Genomic DNA, 15,706 nt, shown 5'->3' with positions numbered 1-15,706 from the left:
TCACCTTTAAAAATACTGATTTCTTTAATACAAATTCAGAGGCAATATTTATATTTAATTTTTTTTCTAGAAGAATTGGTAAAAGCATAGAAATTTTATACTGTGTTTGCCTTGAACTTTGCAAAAGTAGAAAACTACAGAAAAAAAGAGACTAGATTCTATTTGGGGATTTTACTGGTCTTAGTAAGACTTGAAATTTCAAGATTGGAATTTTTCCTAAGGTACATGTGTCCTTGGTAGAATAATCATTTTCTTAGTTCCTTTACCATATTTCTTTCTCTTGCTCAGTTTCTTTTCTTCTTTTTTGTTCTTCTTTTCTTTTCTCATTTTCTAATATTTTCTGTGTGTAGGATGGCACTGTGATTATACATACCATTCAGAAAGGTCAGTATATGCGGACTTTACGACCACCTTGTGAGAGTTCTCTGCTCTTGACCATTCCCAATTTGGCTATATCTTGGGAAGGACATATTGTCATCTACTCCAGCATTGAAGAAAGTACCACCCTCAAGGTATATAACAGTTTCATGCAGTAGGGCTAGACTATCTGTAAGCCTGTCTTCTCCTTCCCACATTGTGTACATATGAGGAGGCATTCTGAAGAAGGAAAGAACACCATATTTTGAAAAGGATGTTTTCCTTTCATCATTCAATTTGTTCATTCCCTATCACAATATTAGCCTCATGTTTGATTTTGTTTTAGGGCTTTCTATAGCCCTATATGACTTCAAAAATAATTTCTGATTATGTGGGACTTCATAGGCTCAGGTGGAAATTACAACTGAATTAAATTCTTTTTGCACAAGACAGGGTATGAATAAACTAACTGTGAATTTTATATGTTTATTTCCTTCCGGTGATAAAGCTTTTTAAAAAATTAAGATAACTTTTTTTTTGTTTTTAATTTTATTTATTTATTTATGGCTGTGTTGGGTCTTTGTTGCTGTGCGAGGGCTTTCTCTAGTTGTGGCAAGCGGGGGCCACTCTTCATCGTGGTGCGCAGGCCTCTCACTATCGCGGCCTCTCTTGTTGCAGAGCATAGGCTCCAGACGCGCAGGCTCAGTAATTGTGGCTCACGGGCCCAGTTGCTCCGTGGCATGTGGGATCTTCCCAGACCAGGGCTCGAACCCGTGTCCCCTGCATTGGCAGGTGGACTCTCAACCACTGCGCCACCAGGGAAGCCCAGAGAACTTTTTTAGTTTTGTTTTAAGAATGTGGGTTTTGTTGGATGAGAGTTTTAATTCTTTTGGAGGGGTGAGATTTTTAATTCTATTAAAGAAGAGGAGTACTTGTTTAATATTTATTTACTTAGCAATCTGATTGAAATCACTTTAACAATATTTCTACTTACTTTCTCTTTAAGTATAACCATTTGTTTATTCCAAAATTTTAAACCCAGTCATCATTCTGTGATAGTCATAGTTTTAATTTGAGATCATTAAATTTTCTTCAACTAATCTTTGCAGGATAAGAATGCATTGCATTTGTTTTCTGTAAATGGCAAGTATCTACGGTCTCAAGTCCTGAAGGAACAAGTATCAGATATATGTGTAATTGGAGAGCACATTGTCACAGGCAGCTTACAAGGATTCCTGTCCATAAGAGATCTCCACAGGTAAATAATAAGAATTATTAAAATATCAGTTCGGAAAAGATGGTAGTATTTTCAGCCCAGAGAGAGTAAAATCTGTAATCTAAGATTTCTAATCTTTTTTTTTTTTTTTTGATGTTGGGGTAGGAGTTTATTAATTAATTTATTTATTTTTGCTGTGTTGGGTCTTCATTTCTGTGCAAGGGCTTTCTCTAGTTGTGGCAAGTAGGGGCCACTCTTGATCGCGGTGTGTGGGCCTCTCACTATCGTGGCCTCTCTTGTTGCAGAGCACAGGCTCCAGACATGCAGGCTCAGTAGTTGTGGCTCACAGGCCTAGTCGCTCCGCGGCATGTGGGATCCTCCCAGACCAGGGCTTGAACCCATGTCCCCTGCGTTAGCAGGCAGATTCTCAACCACTGTGCCACCAGGGAAGCCCAGATTTCTAATCTTTTTGTTCATCATTTATTATGAACATGTCTTTTTTGGCAACTATGAAAAAAATTGGGGAAGATGAAGTATTTCTGGGTTGGTAATGAAATATAGATGTACATTTTTAAAATGCAGAAAATTTTATGTTGTGTACATTTTACCACAATTAAAACAATTTTTTTTAAGTAGCCAGAAAAAATTTTTTTCATAGTGCCAAGCCTGGATTATGGATTTGGAAATTTGTACAATTATAGTTTGAATTTTTAGAAACTAAAGTTAGGTTTAAAAAAATTTTTTTAATTGTGCTAAAATAAAGTATTTTTAAGGTTAGCACATCTGTTCTTGATTTTGTATGTCTGTGTTTAAAATTGATGAGGAGTCTTTTGTTACTTCACCCAGTGAAGGAAAAGATGTTTGAAAAATGGATATGTTTTTAAGTTTGGTATTCTTCATGTTTACCAACTTATATACACAAAGCATTGTTATTCCCTGCATGCCCAAATACATTTTTTCTTTTCTTCTCATTTAAAAAACTTACTGTGACATATTTATACTCCTCAAAGTATCTTGGCCCCTCCCAAAGCCCTTTTTTCTGAATCATTTCCTGATCCAGAGTGTTCTCTTATTACATTCATATCAGAATCACTTCTGTACCAACATCGCTTCCCTGTTTTTGTATTTTCCTTCTCATTTTTGTCATTCTTTCTCATGTGGTAGAGCATTGAGTCCACATTTCAGTAACGTCTTTCCAATATTTTGTATTACAACCCTAATCTTAGGGTATTGTTAGGAGAATCCCAAATTAGAAAAAAATTAATGGAATCTTCTGGCAGGTTAGTCTAGACCATAGTATGTACATCCTAAGATTCTTCAATCTCTAATCATAAAAGCTGTGAGCATTTTTCATAATGGGGTGTTATATTTTATACCATATTATATTTTAAAATATTTTATATTGTATATTACATCTTTTAAGACAAAGCAAATATACCAATTTTATTTACCTTATCCCCCACCAACACACAGTTTTTGAGCTTTTGCCCTTTTTATCCAACTTTTGCTCATTAATCAACAAGGTGAAAATCGTTTCGTGAGAGCACATATATATGGTTAGAAGGCAAACAGATGTTGGAAATAGAAAAAAAAAATCTGTTAAGTATTTTAAGTAATACTATAAATGTGGGCCTTTGTGTCACTCAGGTTTTCTGAACCTAAGTTCCCACATCTGTAAAATTAGAATGCAGAATTAGATGATCATTAAGTTATCTTTCAGGTATAAAATTCTGTGAATCCATTGTATATCCATGTAATTATGTGTGTGTTTTTTATTTCTCTTCTAGTTTGAATCTCAGCATCAACCCATTAGCCATGCGATCGCCTATCCACTGTGTTTATGTAACCAAAGAATATAGCCATATTCTTGTAGGATTAGAAGATGGCAAATTGATTGTCGTGGGTGTTGGCAAGCCAGCTGAGGTAAAACCTAGCATCAAGAATTTAGTTTCCCGTACTGTTGGGGATTCCTTCGGTTCTTTATTCCGGCTGAATCAGAAGTCTCCATTATGGATAAACAAATTGAAAAACAAATTTGATTTTTCAAACTACAGTAAATGAAAGGGGATAAAACTAGTATTCAAGAGTGATGTTTATATTATGATATTATTGAAATCACACATTTAACAGTTTATAACTCTATATGAAGAAGAAAGTTCTTTTATTCTGTTTTTCCAAATCTAGATTTTAGACCACATACTTGAATTTTTAATACATAAAAGCATTTGTAAAAAATGAAATATAGACTCAAACAACAGAACTACTTACCTTATTATTATTATTTTGTTAATTTGCCCATGCTGCGCAGCTTGCGGGATCTTAGTTCCCTGACCAGGGATCAAACCTGGGCCCAGGCAGTGAAAGCACTGAGTCCTAACCACTGGACTGCCAGGGAATTCCCCAAACTATATGCTGAACTTTAATTTCAACAAATATTCAGCATGATTGTATGTCAGTTGTACTTTTGTAAAAGCATCATTTTTCTTTAACTTGGAACTACAAATATCCCCATACAAATGTGCTAATTCTCAATGAATTTCCTGTAGTTCCTATAAATTTATTTGCCAGTGGTTTATTAATTACTGAATATTCAGATATAAATGTAACACTGTTCCTATGAAAACTTAGTGGCTATACTCCAAGTAATCTAGTTATTCTTCTAGAAAATTTATTTTGTTACACAGACTCATATTTAAGCATTATAAATTTTTATTGGTATCATTGGTCTTTTCTGAGAAATCTAAAATGACCTCTGTACGGGTTATTTCAAGAGAAGACATTACTGAATAACATACTGTCAGTAGTTATAATAAATCTATTGCAGATCATAGGAACCTTTTTTTCAATAAATATTTTAAGGTTTTGTTAGTCCTTATACTCTTTTTCAGGATATTATTTTAACAAGAGAGGTCTTATTAAATTAAAGTGATTGGGACTTCCCTGGTGGTCCAGTGGTTAAGACTTCGCCTTCCAGTGTAGGGGTGTGGGTTTGATCCCTGGTCGGGGAACTAAGATCCCATGTGCCTCCTGGCCAAAAAACAAAACATAAAACAGAAGCAGTATTGCTTCTGTTCTGACAAATTCAATAAAGACTTTAAAAAATGGTCCACATCAAAAAATCTTAAAAAGGGCTTCCCTGGTGGCGCAATGGTTGAGAGTCCGCCTGCCGATGCAGGGGACACGGGTTAATGCCCCGGTCCGGGAAGATCCCACATGCCGCGGAGCAGCGAGGCCCATGAGCCATGGCCGCTGAGCCTGCGCGTCCGGAGCCTGTGCTCCCCAACGGGAGAGGCCACAACAGTGAGAGGCCCGCGTACCGCAAAAAAAAAAAATCTTAAAAACAATAAATTAAAGTGATTGCGACAATATTTAGTTTCAGGTGTAATGATTCCCCAAATAATGTCAGCAAGTCTGTATCTCGATATTTCACTTACATTTGAAACATTTTAAGCGTTTTTACATTCAGTAGTAGAGTTTCTTGATTAATATATTTCCCAAGTAAAGATTTCCCTTCTGTCCTCTGCTGTGATGATTACTTGAGAACTCTGCTTAGACATTACTCTTTGAGTATGTTTCACTTTCTATGGTTTACTCAGGTGCCTTTAAATTTGCCTGCCCTCCAACTTAGGTAATTTGTTAAGTTTACAATTTTACTGAATTAAAAAAAAATGAAATGACGTTATGTGCACACATTTAAAAAAAAATTGATTGGAAATAAAATACCTAAGTAGCTTCATTTCATAGGCCTACATCAGTGTTTTGTAATATTTACCAAATAAGTTTTTGGTCCTCATTGAAAGATTTATGTATAGTCTACAACACATGGAATTTGAATTGTGTATAGATTTTGAATAAAAGTATTTTTTATCAATTTTATATCTTTGTAAAATACATTTTCCATCAGCTGAATTATGGACCTACTTTATTAATAAATAATCTAATTGAGTACTCAGAATTTTGCATATTTATTAAATACAACTATGTGAACGTGTAGAAATTAAATAGATCAATAGTTATGAAAAGAGTTCTATTTCAACATCTATTTTTATCTAAAATATCAAAATCTTGATTAATGTATATTTTTAAATCATGTATCAGTTTTTTTTGTTTTTGGGGTTTTGTTTTGCGGTTCGCGGGCCTCTCACTGTTGTGGCCTCTCCCGTTGCGGAGCACAGGCTCCGGACGCGCCGGCTCAGCGGCCAAGGCTCACAGGCCTAGATGCTCCGCGGCATGTGGGATTCTCCCGGACTGGGGCACGAACCCGTGTCCCCTGCATCGGCAGGCGGACTCTCAACCACTGCGCCACCAGGGAAGCCCCATGTATCAGTTTTACATATTATACTGTCAGTATAAAATCCATATTTATAAATTAGATGTTAAAGTGGAACTAGATTAATGGAAATAATGGTTTTGGAAATACATCTGGAAATGAAAATGCAAAGCAAACATGCCAAAGTGTCTTTGCCTGCGGTTATCTTTTATCGCTCCAATAAGTAGACCCTAGAAAAGTACCATTAAAAAAGGGAAGCAGATGAAGCACCATTAAAAAGTAGATTGCTGGGGCTTCCCTGGTGGCGCGGTGGTTGAGAGTCCGCCTGCCAATGCAGGGGACACGGGTTCGTGCCCCGGTCCGGGAAGATCCCACATGCCGCGGAGCGGCTGGGCCCGTGAGCCATGGCCGCTGAGCTTGCTCGTCCGGAACCTGTGCTCCGCAACGGGAGAGGCCACAGCAGTGAGAGGCCCGCGTACCGCAAAAAAAAAAAAAAAAAAAAAAAAAGTAGATTGCTCTTGGGAAGTAATTACAACAAATCACATGGTTAGATTAAGAAATGTTTCCCATGTGGAGTTTTGTTGCCCTATGTAGAAGTATAAGCACTTTTAGAGGGGCATTAACCCACTGATTCAATTAATTTTGATTAATAATTGTTATGTGCTAGGTGATAAAAAATTTAATGGTGGAAAAATACGATTCTTACCTTCAAAGAGCTTATGCTATTCTTATTTTCTAAATTACTTATCATGCTATTGTTAAAGATTTTTTTACATTCTTAGATCAAACTATTTAAAAGTTACTTCCTTTTCATCACAGTGTTATTTTACTTTCTTCTTATCATTGTGATTGTCATTAATAGTACTGCAAATATAAGAGGAGAAAGTTCCCCACAACTATGTGTCTTGTTGCCTGATTAAGTATAATTTGAGAAGATTATTTTAATGAAGTGAAATGTAGTTTTGTAAATATATAAAGTAAGGGAGTCTTGTAATTTTGATATGTGGCACATTTAATTTAAAAAGTTGTACGTTGGTATTAAATCTTTCTCAACTAAAAGACAATCAATGAAGAAAAGCCTTTCTTTAATTATTATTAATTAAGAATCATTAAAATGTTAATGATTCTGCTAACAAAACCTATTTCTTGTACATTCTACAGAATCATTGTCTTGTATATCAATTTCATTATTTTTTATTATTTTTTTTCTTTCTTAATAACATCTCTTCTTCATTTTTCTGGATTACTTTAAACAGATGCGCTCAGGTCAACTTTCTCGAAAATTGTGGGGATCTAGCAAGCGGCTCAGCCAGATTTCAGCTGGAGAGACTGAATATAATCCTCAAGATTCCAAGTGATTGTTATTTCTGCCGTCTGTCATGGATAACTGAAATTTGATTTATTGCTTTGTCACTTTAATCTGTGACAGATTAAATGTGATATTAAATCACTTTAATGTCACATCTCTCAACTATCTTAAATGTTTCAGGGCTGTTATCCCTGAAAATCATTTAGGGATTACCAAAATTTGGTATCGTATGTGTATAAAGTCATAGGTTATATTATTATTATCCACTAAAAAAATTTCTGGTTAACATCACTGAATCTATCTTATTAACTAATTCTTGGTCTACACTAAGATGAATTTGAGAAAATACATTTGATTAGATTTAGTAGTTTATTTCTAAAGATCATTAGATCCATTTAAAAAAATAAACTTCTAAAAATAAAGAAGCTAAATTCAATTTGCTTATTCTAAACAGCAAAAGTTGAGGTATTTCTAATAAAAGAGTAGCAATAATGGGACAGTTGAGAGATATGGCTTTTAATACATTCTTTAGTTAATCATTCTCCTATTTACTAAATAAATCATCCTAAATACATCAATTTTATTATGGAACTTCTGATTGGAGGTAATATTTTAAAAGCATCTGTTGCATACTTGGATTTTTAAAACTCAGTGTAAATTACAGGTTTTCATGATAAGTTGAAAACAAGACTTTTGAAACTGGTACATTGGCTCATCCCACTACTACTTAGCATAGTACTAATGAGAATTTATTGCAATGTATTATTATTATCCTTAAATAATAAATGTTGAGTAGGAGTAAGAGAAACTAGAGACACATTTTGTGGATATATTTCATTAGTAGTAAGAGTTAAGGAAAAATGCTCATTATGATTTTGACAGCTGGGTCCTTTAAGTAGCATCTGCAGCTCAATTTATATGTGCAAAGTACAAAATTTCTTGGCTTTTTCTTTATTAAACACTGTGTTTTCCCCCAATAATTATTGGAGTTGGCAATGATACCCAACATTTTTACTTATTTCATATGATTGATGAATGAACCAAAAAGATATGCATAACTTAAACTAGTCATTTGGATATAGTAATTTTTTAAAATACACGTTTCTATTTCATGTTATGTATAACTTTCAGGATTAAAATTAATTTTATTATACATAGCTAGATGTTACATTATGCTTTTAAACTAAAAGGCTGATAGATTTAATTCAAAGAGATTGTTAAACTTTGTACTTTTATAAGGTCATATTTTGAGTTAGAAAGTTTTTATAACTACGAGTGTCCTTAATCCGAGATTCCACAGGTTGGGGGGAATTTATGAATCCCTTAAAATTGTGTGGAAATTCTGTATGTTAGCTGCATTTTTTTTTTTCTTCAGGAATGAATGGTTGGGTGGCTTTATTAAAAGGGCCTGCGATTGGGGGAAAAAAGACTTTTTACAATACCTTTTAAAAATAATAATATTCTTTTTTCTACAAATTATAGATTTCCTTATATCCAATTGTCTTCTCAATTGAATCTTTGAGAAATTCTTCCTTTGTAGTCCTCTCCTGTTGCCCACGGTATCTAATACCCTTTTCTTTATAATCGTATGAGTGAGTACAAAATTTACGAGAAGTAAAGGATTTTGTTTAGGGAAACTTTTTGATAGATTTGATTGGCTTGTATTAGGACTTGTAAAAAGTTATAGAAGAATTTTCTTTCCAGTTATTTAAAATTCTCTGTTTTATTCAGTAAAAATACGTTATGTTTTAGGTGAATCACACTGAAATAAACTGATACAGCAAGTGTAAAGTAGAACATATGCAAATGTGAAGGTTTCCTTTTTGAGGACTTCAGTAACTAGTGGTGAAAATGTCTCAAAACAAGTCAATAGAGATAATTATCATATATTAAGATTTATTTCTTCTGTTTTTTCATTCTATTTTCATTTTTTATCTTATATATTTTAGGAAGTTTCAAGTCAAGAGAAACAAAATGATGGGGTTTTTGTATTTTAAATTTGAATTTTAAAAAACTGTTTCTAAATCAAAACTTTGGAAATGTTTCTTTTGCCTATTTATCTAGAGATTTTGGTATAAGGATGTTTATTTTTAAGGTCACTTAATATTGGTTTTGGAAGTTATTTTGGATGATTATAAGTTACAAAAAAATTTAACTTAGATTATTAGGGGAAAATTCCTAAATTTTTGGTATTTTACTTTGCTACTGTTTAGATGGAGGAGCTAAACAAGCAGTATTTATTTTATAGCACAAATATGAAGAAGCTTTTTTCACAGTAGATACCCTACCTAGAGTAATAGTAGATGTTCAGAGCAGTGGGATTAACCCTTATATAATATTTTCCAAAAAGTGAAAACCAAAAATGTAAAATTTTGAGGAAAATCTTTGAGAATATTAGCAACAGTCTAGAAGAATGGAACTTAAAGTTTATTAAATAAGCAAATATAGTAGTAGCATTGGCTGAATAATTCCTCTTTTGAACAGTTTAGACCACTGATTAAAAGTCATTAGATAAGAATCACTGTGAAGATATACCTTGAGGGATTATGGTGTATTTACATGTTACCCATAGAAATTATTTCTGTATTGTATAATGGGAGAAATGAACAGTATCATTAGAGTGCAGTAACAGGTGGACATTTCAGATGATGAATATAATATCTCAGCTGTTATATGAAGTGTGTTGTCTTTGAAGAACTTTTCATCTGCTTTTGTTTCTTGACACTCGTGATAGAAATAAAAATGTCAGCATCCTGATGATGTGCAGCAATTTATACTAAGGAAATGATTTTTTTTAGAAAGTGAGGTCAAGTATTAAAACATACAATAGAGGTACTCATTTAGAGAATAAAGAAACTTTATAAGATTTTTTTTTCAACTCTTCCCAATCAGTATTCTGTCATTACTTAGATAAAATTGGAGGAGAGAAGAAAAAATAGAGTTGGGCATGAATGAAGCTTGGCCAGTTGTTTAAAATCATATAAGCCTGTGAAGCTCATGTCATCTATGAATCATTTCTATTCGTTTCCTTTAGGTCGCAGTGCTTTTTCAGGTCACATCCTTTTGTAGGAGAGAAAATGCCAATTATTCATTTGTCATTAACTAGGCTTCCTTCTTTCTCTATGTAAGGCTTCCTTCTTTCTCTATGTAAGGCATATAAAAATTATCCTTCAAGAACTAGTACTGAAAATCAGTTTAATGCTTCTGAAGGAATAAGTGTACCCTCATAATTAATTAGAATTTAGATTTGAAAGTTAAATCCTTACCGAAGATTTTTTGTATTTTGCTTTAATAGGAGTAAGCAGAGGAAATTGTTAACTTAATACCCTATTTTTATTTAATGATGACACATGACACATGGCCTTTGCCTTTAAGTATATTTTATATTGCTACTAAAGAAATCACTAATGGAAATCTTTTAATTGAATTTAAAGAGGTTAGCTCCTTTTATATATTTATATTTATAAAGTGAATAGTATTGTCTTTATCACCTTTCCAATGAAAAGATGCAAGTGCATGGACTATATATAAATATTATATAAATATTAAATAATATTATATAATATGTAATGTCCTGTGGGGGTGTATATATATGAAGGTTGGTCTCTTAAAATACATCATTAAATATGTAAACCATAAATAAGTTCTTAAACCTGTCTTTAGGATATAGTTTTTGACTGATATAAGAAATGAAATGCATTTTTTTTTCTCTAAATCTAATCTGTTGTTTTCCTTTATTAGGCAGACTCATAGCTTGTCCTAATTACTGTTTCTCTCATCAACTAAAACTGTTCTTTCCCAGTAAGTGACCAGCCTTAAACATTTTTATCACTTTAAACAAATACTGTTCTCAGTATTCTTTTTGCCTAATTCATTTATCATACGTACATTTGATTTGCTTTAAACTTGATCATCCAGAACATTGTTATAGAGAGTTTTCCTATATCAGAGCCCTTGTTGTGTTTTTTCTGATGACATTAGGCAACAATATAGTGTTATCAGTCATCACTGGCCACAACTTTACTTCTTTAATTTGAATCTAGCATTTTCAAGGCCATTGTTTCTTAACTGAGATTGTAGATCAGACTTCTCTGTGAAGCTTTATAAATATACAGAAGTTTAAGCGCTACTCTGGATACTCTGAATCTCTTTACTTGATATTCTTGGTATAAAAAATTGTCTCAGGGTTATTATATTAAATCTTAAAATATTTTCTGCTACAGAAATTATATTCATTCATTTTTATAAATCAGATCCGATATTCACAGGCTTATTTGAAAATAGGTTTAATCATTATCCTTGAAGACATTTTTTCTAAAATTTGTTTGGAATGGCTTTCTTATCTTTGTTTTGCATGCCGTGGAAACAACCAAATTTCCTTTTCAGTTTGCATTATTCTTATCATAAACTCTCTTCAGACCTTTCACATTTGAAAATTATAAATAAAATTTGCCTCCAAAAAAGTGTTTGCTTGTATTAGTTCCTAGTGGCTATCAGTGAATATTTTGCGTATCTGAGTTAGGTAACATTTTAAACTATTAATAAAAAACATGAGTAACAAAATGCTAGATTTAAAACGTAGACTTAGATCTCTTACAGCGTTGAAGCTAGTAATCAGTAGTTTTCCTAATTAAAAGCATTGGATAAATTCCCTAAGCACTTCTGAGGACTTTTGTAGGTATAGCCTCTGTATGGAAATACTCTTTAAATTTTCATATGGAAAGTCTTAGTGTTACAAAAAAATAAAGCATTAACATTTAAGATATTTAGGCCTGTACTGGAAATGATTCAAATTTTCTACATTAAAAATGTAAGGTCATCTTAGATTATAGGAGTCATGCTTTTCTTCAGTATAAGAAGCTTGTGTAAAAGTGGCTGTCTTATCAGGTACTTTTCTGATACATTGTAGTAATTTATCAGATACATCTTCTTAGATTATCTCACTGACATTTGTCACATGTGGGTGATTTCTAAACACATTGTAGGATTTAGACCTATGAAGCTAATGGCTTTAGTGAAAAATAAAAGGACAGAGATAAAATTGTATTTACTTTTGTCTTCATGCCTTTAATCTTATAACTGAAAATTCAGAGGAAAAGAACAAGTAGAAATTCACTAATTCAACATTTGTTTTCTGTGGTTTAGTTTTAATATGTTTCCTTGGAAACTTATTTTGCAAATATTACCACAATAATAATAACACCACAATATTGTCTCTGAATTGAAAAAGTTACCCATTCATTTTCAAAGTTGACTGCCAGTGGACTTTTGGATGTTTGTGTGTGTGTGTGTTTTCACTTATAATATGATGGCTGTCTCATTATTTAAAATTTATAACTATTTTTGAGTGTACAAACTGATTAGCTATTTATAATACTATTATAATATAGCATTGTAATTTGAGAATAAGAAAACAAGTTAGGATTTAGGTGGGATTGAAAAATAAAATTATATTTTATTGATTAAAATATAAACTTTTAAAAAAGAAGTCTTATTCCAATTGGACCTTTTAAAATTTTATTTTTCTAATAATATATTGCAACTTAATGTGTATAAAACTAGAGTTTCTCTGGTAGCCAGTGTACTAAATAAATAGTTACTGTTAAAATGCTATTTTTGTTGTTCCTTATCTTGGAAACATTTCCCCACAATATCTAAGCAATGTGTTTTAAGATTTATTGGGCTCAACCTACAAATTCAACAAATACTCCTTTTGCATTTTGGAGGCAAAAACTTAACTATGATATACATATTTTGCTCTTCAGAATGCTAAAATTATATTAATCAATAAACACTTTAGAAAGTAGTTCTGGTAAGGAGACATCAGTTGTTGGACTTAAGTGAAAAAATTTCAACCTCTTAGTTTCTTATATAGGGATTAAAGAGAATAACTTTATTCCTTTGGGATTTTAACTGGTTTTCTTGGATATTTTTCAAAGCATTTAATTATAATAGTTTCTACATTTCTTCCAAAATTATGGCATATTACAGTACATCTTACTGTTAAAGATCTTTTATATTTTTGACTTTTTTTTCCTATTATGCTTTTTACTGCTGTCTCCGATTCATAAATACCATCACCAAAAATTTTTTGTGGCTACTGTTTATTTTATAGTTAGCTTTAACCATATGGCTGGTCTTTTCTCTTCAGGAATTCCTAACGGGTATGGCTTTCTTTCCCCCAACTGTTTGCTTTTATAGACTTAGAGCAAAAAAATTAGCAAAAAATAATGAGAGATCTAGCCAGTCATTTTCTATCAGATGCATTGCTATAGAAGTGAATTCATTAAGACTGAAAAATATTGAACACATATGATTTGTCTCTTATGTCAGTTTTTCTGGGACCCAGATTAAATAGGAGCATTTCATTGTTATCATAGAAGTGACAGTGACTTGAATGCGTACACACACACACAGTCAGTTCAGAGGAGGATAGATGAAAATTTGGAATTGTTTAAAAAAAATACTTGCAAATCGTGCTGCTACTTAAATATTTAAGGAATTCAAAAAGTTATGTAGTTATCGTAAAGTGTTCCTTGTCATTTGTTCTACTGGAATTGACCATGAAGAAGAATATTAAGCCTTATTTATATCCAATTATTGACTGTGCAAACTGTGACTCAATGGATATTTGTATGCCAAAAAAAAAAAGTTTTTAAAGTTGAGAAAGTTTTAGACTTAATAAAGATGTATAAATAATTTTGATTAGTATTCTCATTATAATGAAGCTACTGTTAATTTGGTGCAATACATTCTTCCCTTTCTCATCCTTTTAAAATTAAATATATAAGATGTATGTTTTGTTTTGTTACATTGAATTTTGTTTAAAAATTTTTCAGTGTGTGTATATGAACTAATGTTTGATTTGTTTCTGTATAGCATGAATGAAGATAATTAAAAATTTTGCACATTTTTTAGTCCTTTGGAAATTTGTATTCTAACAGTTTGTAAGAATATGCATTTATTTTGTACATAATAAATTTAGCTTTGTATAGGAAAATGGGTTTGAATCAAATAAAAAATGATGTTTTCTTCAGCTGGTTTGTAATTCTCAATTTTATAGAGTCTGATTAGAACTTAGCATTGGCTGAGTTATTTGAGTAGACAAGGGATTGAATACAGTATTTAAGCAGCAAATTGATAGCTGCTTCTTTCTCATATGAGCAGAATTTCTTCTGTAGTCCTATGTGCACAAGATAAATGTTATGTTAATTGACCAGTTTTTGTTGTATATAACAACAGGTATTAAGCCTTTCATTTTAAAGCCACCTCAGAAACATGGTTATGAGCTAGAAATCTCCATTTGTAGCTAATCAAATAATACATTAGATTGGTTTTTTTAAAAACACTTATTTCCTTTCACAGTTAAAATCTTTTACTCATCAACTTTGACAGTGTAGATGTTGACCTATTCCTATCCTATACACTTTACATTTGTGGATAAGGGTAACAGATTGAATGTAAGTAACTGTATTTTAGTTTGCTCCATATTAGAGTTCTGGCAGAACAACAGTGAAGGCATAAACCTACAAGGATGAGGGCGTAAGCCTAAAAGGACAAAGAAAATAGAGAAGATAATCAGTACAATTTTGGAAGGTGGAAAATTAATGGATTCAAACTGGATGAATCTAGACTTACAGGGTGCCTAAGATAATGATAGGTACCTAAGTCTAAATCTCTCCACATGTCCTCCAAAAAACTATACAGATAAACAAAAACAAATGTATCCTCAAATATCCCATGCCTTCAAGATATCAAGAAGACAGACAACACGACAAACATCAAATTACATAAAAATAGAAATATAAAAAGCAAATTCCAACAGAGCTATCTCTTAAGTTTCTATAGTAAGCCTTTACAGAAAGCAAGGAGAGTCCAGAAAAACTTGAGGGTAGTTGATTAGAGAACCTAAGATTGAGCTATAAAAAAAAAAAAGACTCCCAGAAAGAGAAAGCCCATCCTAAGTGCAAAAATACTGAACAAGAGTTTGAGTGGATCAGAGTACTGCATACAAAAAGTGGACTTAGTGTGCAGGATTTGACATGGCAATCTCAGAAGACATTCTTAAGAAGAATGTAGAAATGCAATTGCTTTGTAGACTAGTCGGTGAAAGAGGAAAAAATGGGGGAAATTTAGGATTTAGGATCCTGCATGCAAGAGAGAAAAATATTGAGAGAGATGTAATTCTACCCATCACCCTCATCTTCCCAAAACTAAAATAAAAAAACTACAATCCATTATCTATCATGAACCATGACACGAAAATCCTTAAGTGAATATTAGCAGATCATTTCTAGCAGTGTTTAAGAAGTATAATGCCTCATGACCAAGTGTGGTTCATCCCATGAATTTAAGATTGGGTTAATGTTTAAAATGTCACCTGTTTAAGATAATTCTCAGTAGACTGAAAATAGAAAACATTCGTAATAAAGTATATTTATGAAAAACCTATAGCTAACATAATATTTAATGTAAAAGACTGAATTCTTCCTAAATTAGGAATAAAGTAAGAATACCTATTCTCACTATTATTCAACATTGTACTGGAGACTCT

General features: G+C 32.3%; 1 protein-coding gene across 1 annotated transcript in view; it reads left to right on the top strand.

The window, feature by feature from the left end:
- Positions 1-14,149, top strand: part of NBEAL1 (neurobeachin like 1) — a 182,178-nt gene extending 168,029 nt beyond the window's left edge. The window contains exons 52-55 of the mRNA XM_082657971.1: positions 351-512; positions 1,467-1,615; positions 3,361-3,496; positions 7,100-14,149. Coding sequence (XP_082514097.1) covers positions 351-512; positions 1,467-1,615; positions 3,361-3,496; positions 7,100-7,201 — 549 coding nt within the window. The 3' untranslated portion in view covers positions 7,202-14,149. The remainder of the gene's footprint in view (positions 1-350; positions 513-1,466; positions 1,616-3,360; positions 3,497-7,099) is intronic.
- The last annotated feature ends 1,557 nt before the right edge of the window (positions 14,150-15,706 follow it).

Source organism: Grampus griseus (assembly GCF_964374135.1).
Source record: "Grampus griseus genome assembly, chromosome: 7".
Taxonomy (NCBI): Eukaryota; Metazoa; Chordata; class Mammalia; order Artiodactyla; family Delphinidae; genus Grampus; species Grampus griseus.
This window is presented reverse-complemented; position numbering and strand designations above follow the sequence as displayed.